At 49.5% G+C, this 27,847-nt stretch overlaps 1 protein-coding gene across 6 annotated transcripts in view; it reads right to left on the reverse strand.

Moving 5' to 3' along the window:
- BCL11A (BCL11 transcription factor A) overlaps positions 1-27,847 on the reverse strand; it is a 112,211-nt gene that overhangs the window by 72,621 nt on the left and 11,743 nt on the right. For 4 of the 6 annotated variants that reach the window (XM_049799668.1, XM_049799666.1, XM_049799669.1 and 1 more), the window contains exon 1: positions 1,906-2,295. The exons of 1 other annotated variant lie outside the window; for it this stretch is intronic. In XM_049799668.1, the coding sequence (XP_049655625.1) occupies positions 1,906-1,960 (55 nt within the window). In that variant the 5' untranslated portion in view covers positions 1,961-2,295. Of the gene's footprint in view, positions 1-1,905; positions 2,296-21,493; positions 21,515-27,847 lie in introns of those variants that run through there. One more of the 6 variants, XM_049799667.1, reaches the window with a different exon arrangement.

Genomic DNA, 27,847 nt, shown 5'->3' on the forward strand with positions numbered 1-27,847 from the left:
CCCTACCCCAAGGCAGCGCCGAGCAATTCAAAGGAAAAAAAAAAAAAAAAAAAAAAAAAGCCCCGAGAAGTGGCGGGGAAAGAGGGAGAAAACGACGGGGGGTGGGGGGGCGAGGGACTGAGCCCCTGGACCTCCCCCCCCCCCCCCCCCCCCCCCGCCGCCGGGTTTTAGGGAAAACTTTGGGCAGGGCAGAGCTCCCCGGGCCGGCCCTGCCCGCAGCGGAGCGGCTGCCTGCGAAGAGCCAGCGTTTCGCTCAGGGGCTCCATGTGCGAACCTGGCTGGAAATGTCTGTGCCGCCGTGGGGGGAGAGAAATGGCAGCGTAAAGTTTTTCTGCGAAGAGAAAAGGGAGCCGGGGATCCTTGGCAGGGAGAAATCGCCCTGGGTTTTCTGCCATCCCTGGGAGGGAACAAAACCCGCCGGGACTAATGGGGGAGAGAGAAGGAAAGAAAAGAAAGAGAGAAAGAAGGAAAGAAAGAAAGAAAGAAAAAGAAGGGGGGAAACAAGGAGCGAGGAGAAGCATGCAGCATTTCCCCTTCCCCCCCAGCTCACCCCGAGGAAAAGGGGCTTTTTTTTTTTCCTCCCTTCCTTCCCACCCCCCTCGCCCCAAACCTTTCCAGCTCGAGTTGCCTTTTGTTGTGCAAAGAGCGCTCCCGCTTATCTTGCATCTAGCCCTGGTGTGTGTGGTGGCGGCTGGAGGGAGGGAGTCGGAGAGTTTTTGTTGCGAACGGTGTGGTGGGGCTGGGGGTTTGTTTTTTCTCTCCCGGGGTGAGCGGATTTGGTTTAGGGTTGAAATGCGGCGGCGAGAAAGGGCCGTTCGCGGGTGTGAGGGTGCGAGTGTGTGCGAGCGTGTGTGTGCGTGTGCATGTGTGTGTGCGTGCGTGTGTGTGTGTGTGTGTGTGTGTGCTCAGCCCGGGCTCGCTCTCGCCTGTGTTTGTTGGCAGGAGGCTCCCCGCACACGCGGTGCTTGTAAACATTCAGACACGAGATTTTTCCCAATCAAAATCCACTTCCACTTTTTTTTTTGAAAATCTTCCAAAAAATAGTAAGCGAGCGGGAGAACGCGAAGCGAGGGCGAGGAGGGAATCCCTCCCGGCGCGGCGCGGCTCGCCTCGGCTCCCTCGCCCGCCCGGTGCCGCCCCCCGCCCCAGCCCGAGCCGGAGCGGCGGCGGGGCGGGAGCGGGGCGAGGTCGGGGCGGCGGAGCCCCGCACGGCGCCGGCCCGGGGCGGCGGGGAGCGGGGGGCGGCGGGACGGCCAGCCCGCACCCCGCGGCGGAAACAAAAGGGAGGCTGCCCGGCTCGGCTCGGCTCGGCTCGGCTCCCCCCCCCCCCCCGCCCCGAGAGGGTGCCGCGGGGCGGGCGAGGCGAAGGGGCGAGCCCGCCGGCAGCGGAGGGGCTCCAGCCGCCGGACTTTCTCCCCGCTCCGCTCGCCCGCAGCTCCCGCCCGGCCGGCCAAGGTGTCCGGCGTCCAGCCCGCCGCTCCCGCCGGAATTTCTTTACACTTTCGGGCGGTTCTGCCGCCGGCAGCCCCGCACCTAGCCCGCACGGGGCGGCTCGCCGCCTCTCCCGGTGCCGGGGCGAGAGGCGCCGCTCTTGCCGCCAAAGAGCGGGCAAAGCGGGAGGCGAGAGGAGTGGGGAGAAGGGAGCGGAGCGGGGGCAGAGGGAGTGCGCGCTGGCGGGCGAGGGGCAAAGAGAGAAAGAGGAGAAAAGTGATCAAGGTGATTAAATTAGAGAGGGAGAAATTAACCGGAATGCTGATAATCCCGAGCCGGCGTTCAGTTCATTTTCTCCCCGACCCGCTCACTCGCTCTCACTTTTATTTTTTTCTCCCCCCCCCCCCCCTTGCTCAAATTAAAAATTAAATCCGTGAAGGGGAAATTAAATAAATTGCTCTCCGGGTTACTTACGTGAAAATTCCCGTTTGCTTAAGTGCTGGGGTTTGCCTTGCTTGCGGCGCGACATGGTGGGTTGGTGGCTTCGGTGGCTTGTGAGTCGCTCGGTTCACATCGGGAGAGACGGGTTAGAGAGGAAGGAGACTCCAGAGAAAATATCTTCATCAATGTCTTTTGACATCCAAAATAAATTAGAAATAATACAAAGATGGCGCAGGGAAGATGAATTGTGGGATAGCAGTCATGGCTTTTTTTTTTTTTTTGTGCAAGGGGAAAAAAAAAAAGAGAGAGAGAGGGAGAGGGAGAGAGAGGGAGAGAGAGAAGGAGAGAGAGAGATGAAAAAAATGGCAAAAGCCCCCCTGAGCTGCAAGTTCAAGTGCGGACGTGACGTCCCTGCGAACTTGAACGTCAGGAGCCTGGATGGACAGAGACATACAAAACATGGGCAGGGCAAGCCGGGGAGAGGGGAGGAGGGAAGGCGAAGGCAACACCAATGGACACTCATCAGGGGCTGGACATGAAAAAGAGAGCAGGACAAGCCAATGGACAGTGATCGCAGGGGGGAGAGGGGAGGGGGCGCGGCGGGAGGGGGTGCACCGGCCGCCCGGCGCACGCTGCCGAATGGAGCCGGGGGGCCGGGGGCCGAGGGGGCGGCGGCCGGACCCGCAAGTGGCCGCGGAGGAGCGGCCGCGGGAGGGGAGCCGGGAGAGGGGCGAGGGGGGGAACCGAAACACGCGCGGGCGGAGAAAGAAGGGAGGAAAGGGAGAGGGAGAACGCGAGCAGGCAGGCAGGCAGCGGCAGCACACGCACGCACACCCCCGCTGGAAAAGCAAATACATCAATGAAGCCAAAGACGGGCAGAGAGGGCTGCGGGGCAGGCTAGCCTCGGGATGTGCCGAGGAGGTGGGAGAGCTGGGGGAGGCCAGGTACGACCGGAGACCACCCAAAAAGCAGGGGGGGCCCATCCGGCTCCCGGCTTCCCCACTCGGCCCCCCCCTCCCCCCCCGAAGCCGCCGAGTCCCCTCCTCCCGGGAGCTGCGGCCCGTCCCCGGGGGACGGCGGCGGCGGCGGCCCCGCGGGGAGCTGGGGGGCGGCGGGGGCTCGGCCCGGGCCGCGGCCCGCGGGAAACTTCGGCGGGGAGCGGCGGGCCTTGCCCCGCCGCCGAGTCGGGCTCCTCGCCCCGGGGCGGGCCGGGGGAGAAGCGAGCGGAGTTTGGCGAGCGAGGAAGCGGCAAGCACGGGAGGAGAAGCCGCGGGAGCGGGGAGGGGGGAAGGGGGGGGGGGGCGGCGGGACCTCGCAGCTTCCCCCGCGGGCTTCTCTCGCCCGCCAGCCCGGAGCCCCCCTCCCCCGGCGGCGCTCCGAGCCCTGCCCGCAGCGGCAGTCTCTGAACGAAAGCGAAACGCGGGGCTGCCGGCGGCGGGGCGGCGCGGGCAGCGGGCTGGCACCGGGGGAGGGCGGGCGGCAGAGAGCCGAGGCGGCGGGAGGCACCGAGAAGTGGCTGGAGTTGGGAGGATGCGGCAGCGGCGGCTGCAACTTCGCCGAAAACACAGGGAGAGACGCAGACGCTGCCGGCGCGGGGAGGGATCAGGTTGCAGTAGAAATAAGCTCCGGAGGCGAACGGGCGTTTGGAGCAAAGTGCGGCTGCGAAAGGAGTGCGAGGGGGATAACCGTGCCCGGGACGGCGGCGGAGAGACCGGGCGCCGGGCGGCCCCGCGGGAGGAGAGAGCGAGCCGGACGGGAGAAGGCAAGGGGGGGACGAGGAGCTGCCCGCCGCCGTAAGGAAAGATTTTTAACGCGCCGAGCCGCGATCGCCCGGACGCCGCCCAGGGAACCCGAGGGGGCGGGCGGGGGGCCGGGGCTCGGCGGGCGGCCGGCGGGGACCTGTTGGCGAGGCGAGCCCGGCCGCTCCGCCGGCGGAGCTGTCAGAGGCCGGGGCGAGTCGCTCCGGCGTGGGACGGTTTCAGCTTCCCGCCAGCAGCTTCCAACCCCCCCCCCCCCCCCGACCCCCCCGCCGCCACACACACACGCCCCCGGCTCCGCCTGCCGCCTCCTCCCGCCGCCGGTCAGCCCCGCCGCTCCCCTCCTGCACACATAGGCACGGGCGAGCCGGGCTGTGCCGGTCACCTCCGCACCTGGGGGTGTCCCCCGAGGCTGGTGGGGCGGGAGGGGGGGGGGAAGCAAATGCGTGTCCTGCGTGATTTTCCGGGGGGGGACCCCGCCGCAGGTGACAATAGCGCCTGGGCTCAAAGCCGCCTTTCGGGGTTGGCTGCCGTACCCAGGCGTACGTCTGTTCGCGTGCGAAACGTATATAAACTGGCATGTGTGTGTCTGTGTACCGGCGAGATAGATATATATGGGATTTGATTTATATATAATAGCACGTATAAAGCTTTTCAAGGTGGCTGCAATGTAAAAAGTAATGACTTTATTACCCCTGAAAGGTTCTGTGGTTCACAGTTAACAGTCCTCTGAATTACAATTCATTACGCAGTTGCGCGCTCTCTGAAGCCAACCTGCATCAGAATACCTATCTGTGGTTATTCCCAATAAATAACAGGCAGCGTTTCATTGATTTTCTTTAAAAAATCATAGCAAATTAAGCACTTAGTTACAACTAAATCTGCTTTATTATCATACCGTGTTTGAGATTCCAGAGGTGACTTCCCAGACCGCATCTTAAAACCTACAGTCAGGAGCTAATTTTACAGATGCTTTCATGAATGGCAGCGAGGATGTTCCTACCATTAGCATGCCCTTAATTCCAGCACCGTAAAATGCCTCGAATTAAATGGAAACTCGCTGCCTTAAAAACAATATTTCATCCTGGCTGGACAATTATTAATATTGGCATTTGATTGCAATAGTGCTGTGCTCCCCCCGTCGTCGTCGTCGTCCCCCCCAGCGCTTCTCATTGTCATGTGATTGGAGGGAGATAACAAACCTCAAGAAAGAAAAGGAGTCAGAAGACATTTTTAACACGGCATAACCGCAGATTAATAATGCAGGTGGGTTTGTATTTTATTGTATTTTTAGGGGAAGGGAACGAGGCTGTTTAACGAGCAGTCGTGGACACAAAGTAACTATATTTACAATCCTTGATGTGGCTTTCGGTGGGTAATAAATTATGACAATATTAAAATTATTTTCTGGCAGCCCAGTTAACTGCGCTGGGGACCGTAAAGCCCTTACTGATTCCATTTATGCCTTGTAATTACGGTCCACGGGCTCTCTCTAAACCCTTTGGTGTATATTGTGTGTAAACTTTTAGCTAATAGACCTTTTTTGAATGGAGGGACTTTTCTCGGTACTTCCTGCAGTATATATTCTGTCTCTGATCTCTGTATTTAATGGCCAAGTCCTGGTTTATGCTTTATAATGTGTTGACAAGTTTTCTAACAGACTTTCTGAAATAATGCACATATATTCACGTCGGTTAGAAACTCCACAGTATTTTTAGAGTCGAGTAGATCTATATCCTAATGCACTGAGAGGGAGTGTAAATCATAGAGGATTTCATAGCCCTTTCAGTAGTTTTCTGTATGAAGTATGAGCAGCGTGGCCTCCAGACGTAACCTTTTAGAAAAAAAGACAGTGCTTTTATTTTATGGTGTAAAGTGCTTTTAGCTTCAGGGCTCTGAACGTGAATGTGGTCAACAAACAGCTCTTGCGAGGGAGTTTGCTACAGCCTCAGCCCCAGCGCCGGGGCGCTGCCTTCGTGATGGGGAGGCTTACGGGGCCACCTCGGGCCGCACGACCGGGCTAATCCCCCCCCCCCCCCTCCCCGAGACCCGTTAGCCCCAGAAAGGCCGCCCCGTTGCAGCCGGCCCCGAGGTGCCCGCTCCGCTCCGCGCTGGCCGGGGGGGGGGGGGGGGGGGGGGGGCGCTCCGCGCCCCGCCGCCCCCGAGGCTCGCCGGGCTGAACGCCGGTCGTCCCCCCCCAGCGGCCGGGTGCACGCCTCGGCCCGGACACCCTGGGGAACGGGGGTGATGGCCCCCGGCGCTGCCGGAGAGGCTGGCGATGGCGGGGTCAGCCCCACGGGGACCGTCCCCGGCTTGTCCGGGGGGCGGGGAGGTGCGAGCGGCCTCCGAGCTCGCCCCGGCGCCGGTGGCAAAGGCCGGGCCGGGAAGCGCAGCCCGGGGCGCAGCGGGGGGCGAGGGCACTTCGGGAGAGCCGGGGGAGCGAGGGCAATGCGCCCCGCCGTTGCCCCACTGCACCCCAGGCCCTGCTCCGCCCGCATGGCCCCCTCTACTCCCTGCTCCCAGCGCAACCGCCACCGCAGCACCTCTCCGACACAGCGCGCGTCTTCAGCCTCGTCTGCGCCTATTACACAGCCGTGTCACTCCGCTCGGTTACGCTAACGAACCTAGTGAACGTGGCAGGTAACAACAGAAGTGCTCACATACTGACTGCTAACACCTAGAAATGCTGGGAGGCTAGAAGGGCAGGTGAAAACAAGGCCAGCACTGAAGGTGACCCAACGGTTAGGCTCTGAGGGTTCACGCAAACTTGCGTGTCGCCTTCTCCTCCGCAACCTTTCTTCGCCCAAGCCGCAGAGGAGGATGCCCCGCAATCCTGCTGCAGCGGTTGGAGCTGCTGTCACCCCCAGCCATCTTATCAGCTGCTCTTTGGCTACGGACTCCCAGTCCCAGAGCAAAGTCAGCTGGAGGAAATGTGGCCCCGTATCTCCACCACGTGCGGGCAAACTCCGAGGTACGCACTGAACCCGGGACTGTCGTAGTTTTCAGGCTGCCTACAAGGGGAGACCAGCCTCGGAGAAGGGTCTGCCTCGTTAGCTGAATGGCTGTCCCACCTCAATCCGTCTGTCCCCTGCGGACCAGAGCCTTGAGACGCCAGCTAATGCCCTGGAGCAGCTGAGGGCAGAGGTGGGCACCCAACCCACCCAGGCCAGGGGTAGCAACCCGCAGCAGCAAGGCAGAGTGCCCCGCTGATAACATTTACACTGTAAAAATTAGTTTAACATTTAAATCTACCAAAATGTATCTATCTGTCCTTCTTCTCATGCCTCTGCTCGCTCTCTGAAAAATGGTGTGATCCTCCCTCCATTCAAGCTTGTGAGTTGCTTAGAGGTTGCTGCAAAAAGGGACGTAAAACTGCCTAAAACTGAGAAGTGTGGCCTTCCTCATCTCGCAGGCAGGCGCGTGGTCCTCCTGCACAGGATTGGGACCTGAAGGTGCAAAGGAGCATGACAGTTCATACCATGTACTGCTGCCCCTGCCTATCTGCTAATTTAGTGACAGACTTGGCAGTGGGTGAGTTCGGCAACTTTGGTGGGCAAATGTTCCTGCTTCAAAGCTCCAACTGTCATTCATTCAGAGCAGGAATCTCACTTGCCAACTCCGTACAGAACATTAGGACCAAATACAAATTCCAAAATTCTGCCAGTTCTCTGGAGCTGGGCTGCATTATATAACGGCAGATCGCACAGGGTGCTTTCCGACACCGTCTTGATAGTCTCAATCAGGCAGAGGCAACGTGGGTGGAACTCTTATCATACCAGGCTGACTCCCCGTGAATGAGCAGAGGACTTGCACGTTCTAGAAATAGTACGTGCATTAGTATTCCTGCATGAGAAACTTGGGCATGCTGCTTTTATTTTCTCTCTTTTTTTTTTTAATTCCCTTTTTAATAAAGGCTCAAAATAAACTCCTATTCTGCAAGAACTTACTAGCGCGCACAGCAGCGAGTCCATGCAGGATCACAAACATCTGAGCGCCAGGTGACAGAAAGATTTCATTACCAGCTTGCCCTAGGCAGGACCCAGCATAAAACCCTGAACTTGGGGAGACTTTTTCCATGGGTTTCAGCAAGGTCTGGGATTTCAGCCTGCCTCTGCTTGCACAGCATCCAGCACGATGGAGCCCTGAACCTTGACTGGACTTTCTGGGGATGACTATAAAACAAATGGCACAAAGCGCTCAGGAAACAGACATTGAAATGGCAAAACCCCTCCTTTGAAGCATACAAACAGTTTTGCTTGTGCATGGGCAGGCGGAGGAAGGCACTAGTAAATGCCCATAAAATCTCATTTTTAATCAAATGTTTGATTTCAGCCAAACTAGTTTTAGTTTGTATTGCTCTAGTACTTACTTGGCTATTTGTCTTTTTTTTGTGTTTAATATTTATATATCTTTTTATAAGTAAACCTGTAACGTGCTCCTGACAGTTTCTATCCTAGGTTTCAAGCCAACATGATTTAAACTACGTGCATGTGAAACCTCCCAGAACTTGACCTATAATGCAAATCTATACAGTCTTAATTATAGCAGCACCAGCAGCCACCGCACGAGTGAAATAGTTGAGCTTTCGTTACAAAGAGGCACAGTAGTTAAGGTCTGTCAGCGCTCCTGTTACAATCCCCATCTTGAAGAGGTTATAACTTGGGCTGTGTAAATTTGATTGAGCTGAAACTTGGGACTCAAACTGTCAGTCCATATAGGGAATTATCTTATGAATAATTGGCTAACCCATTGCTTGATTCACGGACCTTTATAAAACGATTTTTAATCGGTTTTAATGTTTTTTTCTTTTACTGACATCTAGGGTATGATTTTGGTACTTCTAGCTCTTCTGAAGCTCCATACTGAGCAGCATATATATAGGTACCCAAGTTAAAGCTACAGCTACGCAGAAGAGTTCATGGGGTATACATGGCACATTTCCCCATCGATGTGTACCCATACACCAATAAGAGACCGTGAACAAGAAATGTCACTTAAATCTGTCTCAAAAGAGTCTCCTAAACATGTAAGATAAAGAGAACATAAATGCCTCAAACAGGAGGGAGCTAAAGCTCATAAAATGTGTCTGCTTTGTACATCAGCTCTATCGCGATATGCCGCCGGTTGCACGTCTCTCAGGCGCCTTTATAGCAACAACCATCATGCCAAGAAGGAAAGGCGCTCACTGAACCCACAATCCAAAACACTGCTCTGGCACGTTACAGTAGAGTGTTATAGGTCAACTCAATTACCATAGATGCAGCAAGGATAGCTAGGGACAGGAAAACACCTAGCAGAGTGTTGGTCATTGTTATCTTTGCTAACAGTTTCTCAGAATCTTTTCATCTTCTTGGGCTTTTTCTTCGCCCAAAACTGTGTGGAATTGAGTCCCATGTGTGCGTTGGCATCAGAACAGCCATAATGATGGCACTTTGAAAGGGATGAGCTGTTTGATTTTCAACATGGAGCGTAAGGTTAAGTATCACTTTGTGTTACAAAGGATTTTACTGAGAATGGCTCCTCATAACAGTTTTCACTAGTTTTAAACTTCTGTTTATCAGTGATGTTTTTTACCACCTGGAATCGCATTAAGCTGGAGCATGCACAGTTGGTTAAGGTGGGGGCTTGGAATTTTCCTTGACCTTAACAGTAAACAATGACAAGCCCAGGGCCAGAAATATGAGCCACAGGCCATGAAGAAACAGATTGCTCTTATAGAGCCAGACCCCACAAAGTTTCCGTGCCCACCTCACTGAACGGTTACAGAGCAGGGACACCTTGCTCCACACCCAAGCTCAAGAGCAGCATCTCCATCGGTTTCAGGAAGAGTTTTGACCAAGCCCGGCTACAGCATCAGGCTCTCTCACTGCAGGTTTATTCTGTGCAGGTCTTTCTGAAACAAAGCACTAGGAGAAGCCAGACTCTCCTCAGCAAGACGTCCCACACATCCAAATCCCCCATTCAACAGGGCTACTCTATTTGTGTTCACAGAAACTGATGACAGCACAAGCACAGAGAAGCTGGTCTTCTGGAGTCGCTGCTGAGATCCCAAGTCATTTACCTAAGCAGGTCACTATCTTCAAGCCTATGAGCATGTCGTGGTTTAACCCCAGCCAGCAACTAAGCACCACGCAGCTGCTCACTCACTTTCTCCCCCCCCCCCCTCCCCCAGTGAGATGGGGGAGAAAGTCGGGAAAAGAAGTCGAACTCGTGGGTTGAGATAAGAACGGTTTAATAGAACAGAAAAGAAGAAACTAATAATGATAATGATAACACTAATAAAATGACAGCAGTAATAATAAAAGGATTGGAATATACAAACGATGCACTGTGCAATTGCTTACCACCCACTGATCGACGCCCAGTTAATCCCCGAGCGGCGATCCCCCACCCCCGGTTTATATACTGGATGTGACATCACCCGATATGGAATATCCCTTTGGCCAGTTTGGGTCAGCTGTCCTGGCTGCGTCCTGTCCTAACTTTTTGTGCCCCTCCAGCTTCCTCGCTGGCTGGGCATGAGAAGCTGAAAAATCCTTGACTTTAGACTAGACATTACTTGGCAACAACTGAAAACATCAGTGTTATCAACATTCTTCTCATACTGAACCCAAAACACAGCACTGTACCAGCTACTAGGAAGACAGTCAACTCTATCCCAGCCGAAACCAGGACAGAGCAGTAGGAAGACAGGTCACTGACACGAACATCTTTTTTGCTTCATTTTCTGACTTTAGCCGCTAAGTTTGGGGAGATGCCCAGCTAGCACAAGGTAAAGAATTACAGCCAATTCAGGCCATGGAGAGATAGCACCCACCAGCACAGAGGCAGCTGAACTCAGAAGTGATGAGCAAGCTGCACGGATAGGAAAGGCTAAGCCAGGCTCCCAGCCCTGCAGGGGCAAAGTCTTGGTGAGGTTCGAACCGGGAACAGACAGCACGTAACGCGAAGTTTAAACTAGCAGCGTGTCCAACAACGGTACACAGTCACACTTCATCTCCGAAGTATCTGTTCATCAGTGGAGAAGAGCAGGAGAGCTGGACAGACTTGGTCTGATCCTGACCAAATAAAACGTGGGGCAGCTGCTGATCTTTTAGCACAGCAGTAGTTCATGAACAAGATCTCAGGGTCATAAGGAGAAGCTTTTTACACTTCTGTGCAAGATTAGATCCAAGGGGCTCAGACTCTCCCTATGAGGAAATCTTGAAAGCCCCACTCTGGATGTGGCAGGCGGGAAAAGGAGGAATTGCAAACATTTTGTCTTGAAGAATAAATCCAATTATACCCCACATCAATTAAAAAAAAAAATAGAATAACTAAAGTAATTCACTAATCTGAGAAACCCAATATCAGCAATCAAAAAGAAGTTATTTCCATTGAGAAATTAGTTTTGCTACACAGGATGAGGAAAGATTTAGCTGTTTTTCTTGTATGCTTCTGAACACAGTCCCCTCTCCTTCCTAGCATGCTTGGCGTGAGGGACAATAGAGAAAGACAGTGCAATAAAAAAGGATTTTCCTCCTCTAACGCTGCTCGATATATCCCTTACCAGAGGAATCTACTTGGCCTCGGGTACTGCAAAATTCTTAAGCACATATTTATCTTTGGGCACATCAGCTGTACTTACATGCTTAAAGTAAGCATGTACTCAAGCATGCTGTTAGATTGGCGCCTTAACATCTTTTGTAAATAACTTCTATTACATTGCTTTTTAGAGCTTCAACTTTTATTCGCTTAGAATGCATTGAACTGAAATTTAACATACACAATCATCATTCTCTATATTCGTTTTATATTACTATTTCAGGTGACATTTAGGCTTAGCTTTTAGCTTTAGCAAAGAAGAAATGCACATGCTTTGCAGAACATGACATAGTTTGTGTGAGGATCCAGATGAAAAAGAATTGATTGTTGAGATAGCAGAGATCTGTTTCAGCATTTAAAAATAAGGACAGCTTTACTGTGGATTTTCTTCTTTGCCATATTTATTCCATGCAAAATTTCAGCTTAATTGTGAGAATGCTTACAATAATATTTTAATGCAACTTTCTGTAGTCAGAAGAATGTATTATTATATAGCCCAAAGCTGCACGGAAAGATGCAGTGCCGAGGGGTGGCAGGAATGATGGTGAATAACCTGTGATAAGAGCCCACTTCTCTGAGCAGTTTGGATAGTTTTGCCACCATTTGTTATTGTCAGCACATATAATTTTTACAGTACAGTATGAATTCTGACTGCAGTGAAAAGAATGCCTTCTACCACCAGTATGAATAAGATTTCATTCAATTAAAATAACATGCAAGTATATTGTATAGTATTACATAGAAAGCTGATGCGCATTAAGTATGAATGCTGGGGTTGGGGGGAGTTATTGTACTAATGCTATTGTTCAGTAAACAACTATTCCCCAGCATTTAAAAAAAAAAAAAGGCAAGGGAAATTAAATACAGAAATCAGGAATATGTACAATGTTTGATATTACCATACTGAAATTAATGTATTCACAATTTAGACTATAATTTGCCCTATCATATTAAGTTTCACAGCATCTGAGTGCCGAGGGAGAGAAAAATAGGTGTAAACACGTGGAGAGAGATCCATAGACTATCTATGCTGAAACACAGCACCCTCCGACGTTGCGGTGGTAGGCGCTATAGATTTACGCAGGGTAAATGCAGGCCATATCATAGCACCAGTCTTGAAGTGCTGTTCCCCACCGGCAGCAGGGAGAAGTTTGGTCCAGATGTGGCTGGAGGGATGTGGATCCACTGCAACCCCCACCTCCTGAGCAGCTCTGAAGGGCTCCTCAGCAAGGGGTTGAGGTGAGCTACAGACCTCCTGGCACCCTGGCAGGTCATGCTACCCAGAACTGAAGATGTCTGAACGCAGAGGGATGCATGGGGACACAGCCACAGCAGTTCCTCCGAGGAAGGCCAAAAGTGTCTCGGAGCCGAGGTGTATCTAAGACAGCCGTTGTACTCAGAGCCAATAAAAATGAAACTATTCTCTGTTGAGACCTAATTAGCTTTTATATTCAAAGCCTTACTGCACATTTGTACATTGCTTATGAGTGGGACTAAAAAATATATGTACCATGACACTCTACTTTTAAAGTGTCTATTGAATGCTTTTCCCATTCTCCAAGGATTGCCTCCTCCTTAGATGTATACATTCAGTGAATATGACGAGGCTAATTATTTTTGCCTGAAATGATCAGGGCTTGTCTCTAGTAGTTTGCACAGAAGCACGGACCTCACATCCTCAGCCTTGGAACTTAAAAAAAAACAAAACAAAAAACCCACACCCCCCCCCCCCCCCCCACGCACACACAACTGCCTTCATATCCTAAGACAAAAAACTGTTTAGTAAACAAATTTCCTGCCACGGGCTTTGCAAGGCTTACTCTTCTATCAGAGCCCCTGTGCACGTATGAGCCTTTTTGCCGTTTTTTTAGAGGGGGTTATATATTTTTCTGTTACCTTTCCTGCCTGTAAAGCAATCACGGAGAACGGCAGGAGGCACCATAAATATGCAAATTGCTGCCAGTTAACTGGTTTCGCTGGTTCCGCCTTGGGAAGCGGCATCGCCGCCGCGGGGGGGATCCGCGGGGCCCGGCCGCCCCTCCGCGCCCCTTCCGCGGCCGAGCCGCCCCCCCGGCTCCGCGCCGCCCCCCTCCGCGGGGCTCGGCAGAGGGCACGGCGGCCGGGAAAGGGCTCCTTTGATTCCCACGAATTCCCGAACTCGTGCCGGCGCTCACGCTCGCTCGCGCGGCCTTTTTGTGTGTGCCTGCGTGTGCGTGCGCGCCTCTGGGGGCTTCGCCGCTTCAGTCTTTCTTTCGCGTGGGGTATTCGAGTCCTCTTCGTTCGCCCCGAGGGGCGCCGGCCGTTTGATGCCGCCTCTCTCTCATCACACGGGCAGGATTTTCGTGCCTCCGTCAGCTCACCTGAGAGGTGCTCCGAGGCGCGGGGTGGGGAAAGGACTGGCTCACCCCCCCCCGCCGCGTCGGCAGTTTTTTACCTACCCGGGAAAATCTGGGGATGCTCGCGTACGGATCTGTAGTCTGAAACACATGCCGAGGCCCTCTCTTTTCTAACTCGGCATTTAAGGGATTAAAAGGAACCACTGGTTTCCAAATTAAAACAAAAGTGTAATTCACAGGTAAACGTTTGCAGAAGTATAGGAGACCGTTTTAAAAATCACAAGGAGAAACGGCGATCTTGTGTGGATTCCGGGTTTGCTCTGCTGGTAAATTCAAAGCAGCGTTGCTCATTACACCAGCGTGTTGCGGGGCATTCGTCAAAGCCGTGGTCTGATCATTTGGACATTTACAAAAACCCACCAAAGTAAACAATACAGCTAATTTATAAGCACTCAGATGTGCAGTAACTTCAACGCAAATGTTCCCATCAGTATGGTGGTGGTGGCCCCATATAACACAATAAGATACAATTCAGACCTGTGACGGTCGATTGAATACATAATACGCATTTTTAAAATTGCCTGGAAATGTATTCATATGGTAAAATCTAATGGTTCAGGTGGAGCTTTTACTCTTGATCAAATAATAAAAATTGTTAGAGACCACTCTGTCATCTCATCGCTCACCAGCCTCCACGAGGACGGTTTTACATTCCTGTTTAAATAGGACAGGAGAGCAAGAAGGAAAACATAAACCACAGAAGAGTTACTACAGGCATTAACTTTTAAGCCAGAAAAGCAAGAGAGCTGAGAAAGCAAGCGGGGGAATTGTCTTCGTCATGCCGCACCCACCGAGGTTTCCTACAGCTGAAGCTTCTGGTCGGCAGATCATGTTAGGGCAAGGTCGCACTCACCAAACCCCAGGGGCTGACGTGGGCGAGGTGTCACCATTCTGCCTTCAAAATATCTTCTTTCTGTGGATTTAGGTTCTGCCAGGGAAGGGGACTGGTGTGGACAAAGACACAGAGGCTGTGGACAGATGAGACTCCCTGTGGGATGGAGTGGGTGGCAATGGCCTTGTCTGCAGAGAAGGAGCCTGAAGTGCAGACTAGCAATAGTAATGGTGATTACTGTTAAAGCGCGGAGCTTTTCATTACTGAAAACTTCAAATAACTCTCCTGAACTATATTTGAGATGGGTTTTTTTCATGTTAACTCCAGGTTTGATTGCTGGAAAAGGTTGACTGCTAGAAAAGGAAAACCAGTGCAGTGCACAGCAGTGGGGAATCGAAGCCCTTCTTTACCAGAACCCCTGCCATATACGTACTGTCACTCACCTTCCAGACACTCAGTACAACCATTCAATCTATTGAATCAAGAGACTGTTTGATCTTATCTGCATCTGTGAGCTGACTGTCAACCTGCTTAGGCTGCATATTAAATCATCTATAGTAGCTGTATCAAGCTGGGATGATCTGTTAATTCTAAATTTATTAACCCTTAGAGTGCAGTCATCATGTTTAATCTAGTGTAGCCGGCATTTATTTTACAAGACTAAATCCGTCTTTAAGATACGGCTGTGCTGTAGGTTAAAGAATCCCTAATGTGGAGGAGATGGTAACTGGGAAGAGCTCACTTTGATCTCCGAAAGCCAGCTGACAGCATCACTGCTCCAAACACGTATGTGTGTGCTTGCATCACGCTCCTGTGTCCAGCGTGTGGGGTGTGCGCACACGTGTACGCGCCTAATAACATTTCCTCGCAGAGTTTTGCCCGAGACGAGAAAGAAAGAGAGCGGCCTTGAACAATGCTGGAGCCCTGTGCCTCCACGAGGACTTAAATCCAAAAATCCAAGTGACGGCACACCACCGCAATGCAAGGCAAGGGGGGCTGCAGGCGGAGTCCTGCGAGGACCCACCAACGAACTTCTCCTGCAAGTCGGCTCCCACTTTTTGGTCTGTAACTGCTGTCCATATCAACTGACAAACGTCCTCAGACCGCTGAGGACCACGGCTGCTGCAGGACTCATAAGGAGTCAAGTACTGCAATCTGCGTACATACAAATATACCCCCACGCAGACGTGTATACGTATACAACTAATTTTATACAGATACATACGTACGCATCAATATGTTAATCTGTTCGTTACACACACACATCTCTCCCTGCCCCTCTCTCCTGTTATCTATTATCCTTGCACATTGCCGATGGTATCAACATATTCACAGCTTTTATTTCAGTCGCAAACTGCTAGGCATGCTTCCTTTTTTGGTAATCACGTGCCCGGTATCTCTCTAATGTAGCCTAATAACAATTTTAGCATTCAGATGAAGCGATTTCATTCTGTGACTGCCTTTTCTATTAGATTTGATTCTGAGAAGCCCCAGTGGGTGCCTCCGAGGCAGAGATCTATCTGTGAGGCTGCAACCGATTCAATAGCAGCCTGAGCTAACCTTGACCTTTCCCTAGACCCTGCTCCATCTGGTGCCAGCCTGGTCCCCCCCTTCTCCTCCTCCTTGCTTCACAGTCAGCATTGATCAAGGCGGAATCGAGCGTCTCTCTCCCTCCAAGGGCTGGGCAGCCGCGGAAGGGACAGCACATTTCAATATATGGAAATGATCGAGCCTCTTATGCAATCATAAATCTACATAAAGCCTCGTGATTTGATATTTCATTCACCTCCAAAGACTCTCCCCCTCCCTCACCCCAGCAGGGATTTATAAACTATAAAACAACGGCTTTCCCCAACACCTGGAAATTATAAAGCTTGCTGTTTATTGCGAACGAACGCTCGGCTATTTCGTCCGATTTACTTTGCGTTTTATTTATTTGCAACTCACGCGGTTGTTTTCCCTGCGCGCTTGGGTGGGTTTGGTTTTTTTACGGCGGGTTCCCCCTCTGCCCCTTTCCGGCGGTGGCAGCGGCCCCGGCCCCGGCCCCGGCCCCGGCCCCGGCCCCGGCCCCGGCCCCGGCCCCGGCCCCGGCCCCGGCCCCGGCCCCGGCAGGGAATGTTTTGATGCCGCTGTTGGTTTAGCCCCCGCTTTCGTACCGCCGAAGGCAGGCGCCGGGCGGGCTTGAGCTGAGGGCTCGCAGCCCACCCGAGCCCCGCCGGCCCCCGGCAGCGGCTCCAGCCGGCCCGAGCCCACCCCGCGCCCCGCTCCGCTCCGGGCGGGGGCCGGGGCCGGGGCCGCTCGGGCACGTTGCGATAGCTGGAAACGAGGAGAGGCCGCCGCGATAAATCAGCGCTCGCCACTTTGTCATCTTCCTAGTTCTGCTTCATTTTCTTCTCCCCTTCCCCGCGCTGGCGCTCGGCTCCGCGCTCCCCCGCCCCACCGGCGGCAGCTTTGCCCGGCTGCCCGGGGCGCTGCGCCGCGGCCCCCTCGGAGGAGCCGCCGGGCTCCCCGCCAACTTCGCCTCTCGGCGGCGGCTGCCAGGCTTTGCCTGCCGGGGGGGTGGTGGGAGGGGAGCGGCGGGGCCCCCCGCCGCTACCAGCCCTGCCGGGCCGGCGGCCGCCGACCTGCGGCGCTCAGCTCCCCGCTACCGACATGATGATTTTGTAATCCGGGGGGGTGTTCAGGGAGCCAGCCCCCGCCGGGCTGCGGGGCCGGAGAGGCGAGGCGAGGCGAGGCGGCCCCGGCCCACCTGCGCCCGGGGGCAAACCGGTTCCCCCCCGCCCCCGCGCTCCCTCCCTCCGGAGCAGGGAGCTGAAGCAGAAGTAACGCTGCCGAGGTATCCCTGTTCGCTCCTGGGGTGCAGGTTACATTTTTAATAACAGCCAGCGTGGCTTTATCGCCGAGATGGGCTCCGTGCTTTAATAGCCTCGGGTGCTCCTTCATTGCCAGGACACTTGCTTACCTTTACGAGCAACAATTTTATTTTTCTTCCTAGGAATTCTGACAAACCCACGGTTTTTTCATGGCATAGCAGCCTTAAGATTATATAACAGATTATGTAAAATTATAATTACAGCTAATATATGCAGGCTTTAATTATTATATAGAGTTTCCTGGGTATCTATAGCTAGGCACGCAGCACATATGTTAAGAATCGGTTCTGCAATATTTGCATAGCCAACACTTCTGGCTGTAGACGCGGCATAGAAAAGGAATGGGTAGATACTTGACAGTACATATGTATAAGAGAGATACCTTTTCCCATTAAGGAATGTATCTGGAAATATATTTCTCTCTGTTTTGAGGAATTTGTTTTGCTTTATCTCCACGGGTAGTAAAAAATAATAGGAAGAAACTGTGAATTACGTTGAAAAAATAGATATATTCAATTTGTCAGTTTAATATTACGCTTCCTTTCTGCATCGCTACAAAGATTTAGAACATTTCCAAAACTTTCAGCTCTAATCTGTGTCTCGGGTTTGTTTGGAGGACCTGCCACCACATGCCAGCTAAAAATGAGTGTAAATTAATAATAAAAACCACTTCTTCCTTATTTCTGCACTCATATAATTTAACAGGTTTTGATAAAACCACGGATGCAATGGTGAGAATTTTCCAATGCGTGCAGCATTAACAGTTTTCATTCTAAAGCACCAAAACTTCCCAAAATAGAACTGCTGAATATTTCTTCGCTTTCCCCAGTGGCCATCTACACATATTATTATGCACTTAAAATACAAAGAATACTCAGCTCCTTAAAAAGCATGGTTTGTTCTACCAGGAACACAGTCGATGGAAACAATCTCAAATCTAGGCGATTAAAGTACACTGTGTTATTTGTGGCCTCCAAAATTAGAAATAATTTGAAACAAGAAGTAGGAGAGTTTTTAGCTAGTGTTTTCCACCACGTGAGAGGTAACCGGAAAACATTCGCCGTTATAACGCAACACAATTCATAAACTCTTTGCTTTCTGAGCTACCTGAGCAATCATGTAACCTCTGCAGAAGTGCCTAAGCATGGTCTGTTGTTGAAAAGCACGTTGTACTTATTAGTAAAATGTGAAATAGCTTAAAAAACAATTTGAGCTATGAATTGCCATCTGCTCAATGGGGGGAAACAGAAAGTAACTGAATATATTTTCTCACCTTTTTTTATAGTAACATAAACAACACTCCAGAACACTATAAACTTCTAGCTGTACGAAAGCCATTGGTATAGTTCATCATGCTTCGGGTCAGGACTTTGTCCACACTGTTAAACGCTGGGTTTTTTAATTATCTGCAAATGGCCCAAGGTATTTTTTTCCCCTATTAATTAAGATGTCCTTTTTAATTTCAGGGATTAAAAGTTTGATCCTGCTTCCCACATGATACTCTGGAAACTGTCCCTGACAGAGAGCTAGCCTGAGATCTGTGCGTGCCTTGGGATGTAAAAATATGGCTAAAGCAGTGTATACCACTTGCTCTGGGTCTCTGCATGGGAGGAAAAGAGGGAAGGGTTTATACCACCCAGCTTTTATGTAGCACTTTGCATCACTAGTGTCCATCGCAAAGAAGTTCATCTCTGTCTTCTCCCTGCCCTCTTTTTCCAGAGAATAACCAAGGAACCGAATGGGACTGCTTCCTCTGGTATGGAGCTTTGCCAATGCCGAAAGCACATTCCTCCAGTGCCTGCAAACTCGGTGACCTCCTCGAGTGCTGTGGGGGCAAGGCTCCGAAATCAGCTCAGAGTGCAGGGAGGCCTCTGCCAGCCCCAGGAGAAAGGCCCCACAGCAGGGCAGCGCCTGCCCTGGTCTACACTGGGAGCAGGGCTCCCTGCAAGCGCTTGGGGAAACCATCCATACTGGCAGCTGCTGCTCCCCGAGACTCAGCTCACCGGACAAACAGTACAACAGAAAGAACAAAATAACTTTTTTTTTTCTACTTAGCTAGAGTTATTTCATTGCTGTCCTTCAGCTTTATGCACCTGGGAACCCAGACTTTTTTTAACCTGTTTGTTCCGTTTCTTGCCTAACAGCAGTTCAGCCAACCTGCCCCCCGCACACTGCTCCTACCAGCAATGGATCAGACGGGAGAGCATTTCTGGAGTGCAGGGAGCCATTCAAGCCAAACGGCCAGGTTCAGGCACGTGGAGGACATGAACTGGAAGATCTCGACTTGGAGCGAGTTTTGCAAGGAGCACGACAGGAGAGCTGTGAATTGTTACAGTTCCGTCCCACAGGACAAGCACGTGTTGGATGGTAATTCTGCAGTGCAGAATTTGTGTTCATCTGCCTAATGCCCGATGCTTTCTGGTCCCCAAAAGACTGACTTCTCAAAAGCACTGCTTAAAAATAATAACAATACAAGGAGCAGCTTTTCTGCTCCCTTGGAACTTGGCAGGAGTATAAATAAGCAGTAAGGGAAGAGGGGAATTGAAAACTTAACAATAGGAAAGGGAAATACAATGGCATAAAAGTGGCCTGCACCCCTCACATTTTAATTTCCACCAATGCCCCTAGTAGGGCTGGGCACAGCAAACCGCCTCAAGATTTATATGCAAAGCATGTGAGCTCACTGCAATAGCTGTATCATAGCGCACGCCTAGGTGTTCTACACCTCACATACAGATCACCCTGTACTATTAAGATTCAAATCACCTGTCCTTTGTCACTAATAAAAATGAAATATATTAGGGGAAGTTTGAATATAGTGGCTTGACAGAGCATGTCATGTCTCGCACATGAAAAAATGCTACAAGTACATGATCAAAAACTAGCTGCCCATTTTTGTGGCATAAGATTTTTCTGTTTCAAAGGCCAAAATGCGTGCTTTGAGACAAGGCAAGCCTGAACCCTTAAATTCCTATGGCCCCTAAGAGTGCAGCGTGAGGCCAACTCAGAACTCCATGCTACGCTGAGAAAAATGTATGGTTTTATGAGACTCCCAGTTTTTGTTTTCAAATGTGCAGAACGCAAGCAAAGCATGAGAAGCAGCACTGTAGGTCGAGTGGTCCTTCCCCAGTTAAGAAGTTGCCACAGCAGAACACCACCCCACAGTGGAAGTTGCCAATATTGTCGTATTAAGGGTTTGTCAGTGTTACCATTCTAAGCCTAAGGCCTAGACCCTACTAAGGCTTTCTGGAAAATGGTGTCAGCCAGGTAGATGAGCATATCTTCTGAGAGCTGACAGGGCTGGCGGATTTTTCAGCCTCTCCTGGGCTTGGTTATTCAGGAAAGCAAGAAGCCAGCCAGGCTTTGGGATGGAAAGTGGTACAACAGTGCCTCTGTGTTACAAAGCAGTCCACAATAGACATCTGATAAGCAGTATGCCACTCTAAGTGAGACGCAAACAAAGCGGAGGGACTGTCATTAAGGAACCAAGCACAACAGGTTATTTTGTTCTGTGTGAACGTCTTACAGTATTGACACAAGGACGGACATTGCCAGCTCCTCACCTGTGCTCAGTCACTGCTGGAAAGTGTGCCCCTCCCCTAATTGAAGGGATAGAACCAATTCAAAAAGGTGTATTACAGCTCTAGGTGCTGGAGTCAGAAACATTTGTAAAGCCTGTTTGGTGTGAATTCATGCAATAGACAGCAACTGCTCCAAAAATTGCCTCAGCTTCTAGGAAAGCGGATGCTTTAAGCAGTTGCCAAGAGCCCAATCCCAAGTAGCCTCTGGGAAAATCACCATGGACCTGTCTCCAAATGCACCACCTCAGCAGATGGCCCCATTGTTGGTGTCTCTGAAGAGGCACAGGCTGTGGGGTGCTCTCTTTCTCCTGAGCTTGTCCTTGCTGACATCAGGCTGATGGCAGAGGGAGATAGAGGTGAAAAACTTAATGTGCCACTGCTGGTGCCATACCTGTTCTATAGATAGTGTGAGGACTTTGGTCCTCAGAACTGTCCATCTGGCGCCATTCCTGAGCAATAAAAGCTCACCCACAAAGTATTTTAAAGCAAACAGGTGGTGTAATGAATACCTTAAAACTCCTGTAGCTAGACAACAATACCACAAATAGTAATTACTCTAAAAATACCCACTCAGTGAAAAGAACCCAAGTTCACATACCAGCTCCTTCGGCCAGCGGGAGACGGGACCCTGCAGAGGCTATGTGTTCATCTCACAGCAGGGTGACCTCTTGTGTCACTCCCCAGCGATTCCCGTGGCTAATCCAAGCACACCATCGCACTTGCCAAAAGAAGAGGTGTTCCAGCAACCCTTGAACCTAGTGAAAAGGTGACCTGGCCATCATTGCGGTCTCTTATAAAGTAAATGGAAGTGTGTGCATGGGGGTGTGTGCACTCACACATGTGTACATGGGGGTGTGGGGTCAGGCATCAAATCTTTTTTAAAAATAGGGTTCTACACTGTACTACTTTCCTAAATCTTTTTGTGATCTCTGCACAGATTCTCTCCCTGCCTTCATCTAATTTTAAAAAGCAGGGCCACTAAAACAACCTCAAGAACCAAATACTATCGCCGATTCCTCAGCACACATCATGCACAAGAACAATAGCTGATTTCATAAGACACCTGGAAAAAAGAGTCTTTATCATTTAAGATCAGAATTTGTTTACAGGGGTATTATTTAAACTGAGGAACACAGGCAGAAATCTGAAAATGTGACTTAAAATTACGTTGTTGTTATCTGTATTCTTGTTCTTGCATTCCTCTCTTTTTAGGTGACTTCACAGAAGGCAGGCTCAAGACAACCCAGGACAAGATGCCCTGTGGACAGTTGCATCCTAAGCTCTGAATTCCTTGATTTGGATTTTATTGGTTCAAAAAATAGATCCCCCTTTTTTACTTTTGAAACTGTCTGTTTATTGTATGAATGTAAAATAATTACTGAAACCAGGTGTATATAAGCATTGTACCTAAGGAAGACTTACAGTACCTCAGAGAGAAAGAGCACTATGTAGAACCTTTTTTTGGTTTTGCTTTGGTTTTCAGCATAGTACATTTAATTATTTCATGCCATTTTATATAATTCCACCTTTCTACCCTCCACCTAAAATGAAAGCAATATCAAATCATAACCTCCTTCTAGTACAAATCATACAGGTAAAAATTAGATCTGTTTTTAAAATTAAGTGTATCTTCCACTAAACTTACAGGTCTTTTTTCATGAAAGCAAGTGCTATTTACTGTGTGTGGCTATTTCAGTAAGCTAAATATTTATTGAAAGCTCAAAGCGTTCACTGGCCTCATTTTCTCTAGTTGTTGCATTCAGATTAATAAACCCATTTCCTACTTAAAATGAAAAGAGAATTCAGAAATGTTTAGCATGAAGTGAAAAAAGCAGCAAGAAAATGACTAACAGATACCAGCACATTGCATATTTATTTTGTCCTGTCAATTATTTTTAAAGAATTCCCTGCTTATGGAGGAAGATTTTTAAAAGACCTGGACTATCAAATAAAGATGTCCACAAACACCGGCTTCTTCATTTTTCCTCATTTTGGAGAAAGTGAATACTGTCAGGTTTTTTTTTTCCTTTATTATACTTTTGCCAGTGCTGAAAAAAAAAAGTCACGTTTCAAGGGTCATAGAATAAACCTGCATAAAGAGTTTATGACACTACAGTGACGCATTTATGAAGCTAAATACTCATCACTAGTTGCAACATTAGGAAATCGCCAATATCAGATGTTCTTCGCAACACTTCAAAGCAGCAGCCAAGTATAAAGTTCCGTAGGTACCAGCTACTCCAGGGTCAGCAGTGACTCCAAGTAAACACGTTCGGAGGCCTAGACCTGGAGGTAATTTCAATGTGTTTGTATCCAGTCATGAACACACAATCACCTATTGAAAGTGTCTGGCTTGGAGCACAGACAGATGGAGAGCACAGAGGTTAGTACAGCCAGGCCTCAGACTGACCTTTGCAGAGAGAATTAAATCAGTCTGACCTTGTTGTGAAGCCTAAATGATATCCATAGACCCCCAAATAACATCTTTAATACATCGCTGCCCTCTTTTTATCAGCTTCCTTACCTCGAGGGTATCTTGTTTGCTAACTACTGATGTTAAATTGCAGCTATTTAGGCTTGCATTTGTGACCTTGGTAGACATCTTGTCAAATTTTTCATGAACATTTGAAAAAATAGAGAAATATTTATATATAGAGAATATATAAAAGTAAGGTCTTGTTTCACTTAGGCATAAAATAAACATGAATAGGAAAAGAAACCTGCTTGAACTGGAGGCCACTGTATTCATTGTATAAGTCTAACACAATAGTAATTGTATAATTCTGAGCTTCAATATCATCCATAACCTATCATCTGGACAGCCTGGAAAACAGAACGGTGCCACATAACAGGATTTCCAGTATCTTAGAAGCACCTTTTCTTCTCAGAGATTTTTAATATTTCAGGATTTTTTAAAATTCAAAATAGTACTAAGAACAGAGTAACCCCCGTGACACCTGTCAGTTTTGGTAATACAGACCTCTGGACAGAAACAATACCGAGTCTACAGGCTGGGATCTCAACTGGAAACTAGCTCCGTCAGGCTAGGAAGCGTTTAATTGGCACTTCTGTTGACTGTAACAGCAGAGGAGCCCAGTGGAAGTTCAGAGGAACTGCATCCCTTCCTGCCGGCTAAAAGGCTGCGTTTTGTGGTTTGCTGTTGTACCTTAACCCGAACAAAAGGTGCCTGGAAAAAAAGATCTTAGTCCAGGATGTTGCTTTCCAAGCACCTTTATTCTAAGGTGCATTGAGTTCCTTTTTGGCTTCTCTTAATCGGAATAAAACTTTGATTTAAACTACAGAAACAAATGAGATTTTGTTCCTCTGCAGATAGTTTGGGATTTTGGCTCTGCCACAGCCTGTCTTTGTAATCTCGGGCCAGCCACCAAGGCCCACAACAGGGAATCCTCTGGGAATCTCCATATAGAAAGCTGTGACTCCACAGGCTGGCCAAGTCCGCCACCACACCACTTCTGGGAACACTTTTCCCGGCAGCGGTGAGCTATTAGGGTGGCCGACCCATCTTGTGGAATCACACCTGTCCACAGATGCTTCCATCCCAGGTTTGGCACTACCACCTTGCTGACCTCATTTGGCTCTCTAAGGCAACAAAAAAAATATTTGCTACCTTTTGATGAGACAGTTTTCTGCTGGTGTAGCAAGCTGTATCGAGCCAGTGAAGGGAGAGGTGAGCACCAGAAGCAGCACACAACAAGAGCGCACAGCTGCAGGGTGGAAAAGAGAGCAAACCAGTGCAGTACTGATTTAAATCAGCTACAGAACCACACCATTAGATTAAACTGCTGATGAAGGTTACGTTTGGTCTAATACTTGGCACTGAGGCAGTTGAAATGCTGGAACACGATGCTTTCTCCCAGCTTTGCTCTGCAAGAGGAGCAGACAGATCAGTAATTTCTTAAACTGAGAAAAGTCCAAACCATCAGAACTCTGCTATTTGCATTGCTGAGGAGCTGCCCTCCAGGGTGGGCTACAATGATAACACTTCTCAGACACCCTGTTAAAAGTAGCATTTATATGCTAAAATAAAAATTAATATTTTACCTCTCCCCATCAGATTAGACAGTTTATTTTCAAAATAGATGCAACATGGCGTGCTCCATCCCAAACTGCCCACTATCAACTCTTCAGGATGCTCATTCCTTACCCCAGACACAAGCTTTGGGATCAAGTCATCCACTCGGCATCCTGCAGATCCCTCACTGCCTATACAGGCAGTAAATGTACCTAATAGTTTCGCCTGTGCTGCGGGAAACCTGTCCTCAGAAAGTGATAAGTATTGGTCAAAGCACCAGCCCTGGACATAGGAAAAGTCACAACTGCATGCAATGGAAACTCTATGTTGTTACTTTAATGGGGCTTCTCTAGCTTACAAGCCTACAGGTTCTACCAAGAATGGGATGTAGGGATAATCTACTTGAAAAGCACAGGTCTGTGCAGCCCATGGAGCTGTGCTGTTTGCATTTTCTGCCTGTAAATGCGCTAGAAATCCCCATAAACAGAAGTTTCACGTTGCCAAAAGCACACTGCAGAGCATGAGCACCAAGCTCAGCCATGTTTCTTGTAGATTCTTCCTGATATTTTAAGGGTCTTCCAGATAAATACAGATTCCTGTATTTCAAGGGACAGGACCAGCAGCTGACTACAACAGCAACCAGTCAGGGTCTGTCAAGGCCCCCAAAGCCAAGGTTAGTGCTGCTGTTGCTGCCACAGAGTGAGCGCTTGGGGTGGCTGCTGCAGCCCAGGTTGGACGAGCAGCTCCCTTCTGACAGCAGCAGTCTTTGCCTACTTTCTAACCTCTGACAGCTCCAAGGTCACCAAGCCTGGTCCCAAGATCTCACAGCTGAGGCAGCCCAATTCAGTCTTGCCAGCACTGCTGAGGAGTCTTGCTCCAGCTCTGACCCCACTACTCTTAGTTCTTCCTCCTCTTACATGTGGTTCCCATGTAGTTCTCCACAAGGTGTGTGGAGCAAGGAACAGACCCCCCGAGAGCGAGTACATACCTCTGTGTTTGCCCAGCCATGGAAGAGATAATCACAGGATGGAAAGGATATGGGGGAGAAACAGGCTGGGGAAAAAAGCCTGTGACTTCAAAATCATTTAATCCTCCAGGGCTGCAAGCTCGAGTCTGATCTAAACAGTCATATAGGAAATAACGAGTACAAACTGCTACCTACTTCCTTTGGCTACACAAAGCAAAAAAGCAGTGATAATCACACTGTTTGATTCCATGATCTGATTCCTGTGTTACCTTATTTCCCGGAGACTATAGCTCTGCGTACCACAACATGCCTGTGAAGATGTGGATTTACAGGTTACACTGTAGTAGAACCTGCTGGTTTTCGGCTCCAATCGACATTTACTTGTCAGTACATGCCTGACAGAGTTGCAGTCCAGATTAGGAAACATTTGTTTATGCCCCAAAATCCCCAACATATTTTTCCAGCTCTGTTCCCAGTGCTGAGCTCCATGCCACTCCAGCTCTCTGGTAGTCAGCTCTCACACTGCTTCCTAGTATAAAATTGATTAGAAGCAGCATGAAATGTCATCAAGCTGACCCTCGGGAGGCTAGGCCCAAAAATAACAGATGGGAAAAGTGGCCTTTTGATTAAACTTTCAATTGCCAAAAACTGTACGTTTCCCCTCACCGTGCATGTGCACACACGTTGTAAGCCAAGATAAGTCTACATCAGCTGCAGACACAAGAGTGAATTTAGTATAGACCTATTCTTAACAACATTAGTGTTGCTGAAGTCAACAGGACTGTTGCCATCGACTTCAGCAGGGGCAGGAAAGGGGTCCTTTGTTCCACTTTTTATTTCGCATCTCTTTCTTCCTGGTGTCACTCAGCTGATACCAGAGAGGATGCGAAAGTAACACAGAGCAGGCCCAGGCTGGCTGTTCGTGACATAAGAGCTGGTGGTGGGGGTGGTGGCAGCTTCTTGGGAAAGCAATGCAGATTTTCAGGCATTCTGTGAAGCCCATGCCAACGTGTTTTCTAAGTGGTGTTGAGTAAGTGCAGTTTGTACCTTTACAAGGAGCTGCAACTTTCAAAAAATGACCAAAAAGCTCTTTTGGTAGGGTCCCGAGAGACCCAGGCCCCACTGCAAGGAGACAGATGAGCCACAAAAGTTTTTGGTGGGAAGAAAAATGGCAAAGACAGACAGACATCCTTGTGCACACCTATACTGATATGAACCTCTGATAATACAAATTTGATTTACATAGTCATATATTTATATGTCTGACTGTTCCCATTTCAAAGAGCCTTATTACCTAAATTGCTGTAGAATAGCCAGATGCAAAGGAATGAGGGAAGGATGGAATAGCAGACTTTGGAACCTGAATTTCCAGGCCTGGGTAGCTTTGCCACAGTCTTGTTTACATAGGTATTTCACTCTATCCTAGAACTGCCAGGTTACATCGAGCCACGAGTACATAGAGCATCTATGCTAGAGATTGGTAACAAAGCTGCTTGACTACGGGTTGAAACACAAATGTTTATGTCTTCAGGTCCAACATTTAGAGCTCACACCTCATCCAGGTAAAATCTGTGATATCTAGTTACAGGCCGTGAGCTGCTGCCATTTTGAGAACAGCATACATCAAAATTTATCACTGCTTTCACAGACACTTCAGTGCTGTCCAAGACCAGAACCTGCCTCTGTGCAGCTGTGTCTGGGCCACAGCAGGATCCTATGGTTACTTTTTTTGCATGTCAGCGGAGCCACAATCAGTCTAAAACTGGTTTTGAGGCCTACAGATGAATGACAAGAGCCAGGCATTGTGACAAATAACGACTACTATTATTCTGAAAACAGGGCTTGAAATGAGCCGGCAAGAGCTAACATGATGTATGGTGATACATATTCATTCTAGCTCTTCTCATTCACACTCCTTTCTTTTCAGAAGATACAGAGACCTTTTTATCTCA

The sequence above is a fragment of the Accipiter gentilis genome, chromosome 5 (assembly GCF_929443795.1).
Source record: "Accipiter gentilis chromosome 5, bAccGen1.1, whole genome shotgun sequence".
NCBI classification, from domain to species: Eukaryota; Metazoa; Chordata; class Aves; order Accipitriformes; family Accipitridae; genus Astur; species Astur gentilis.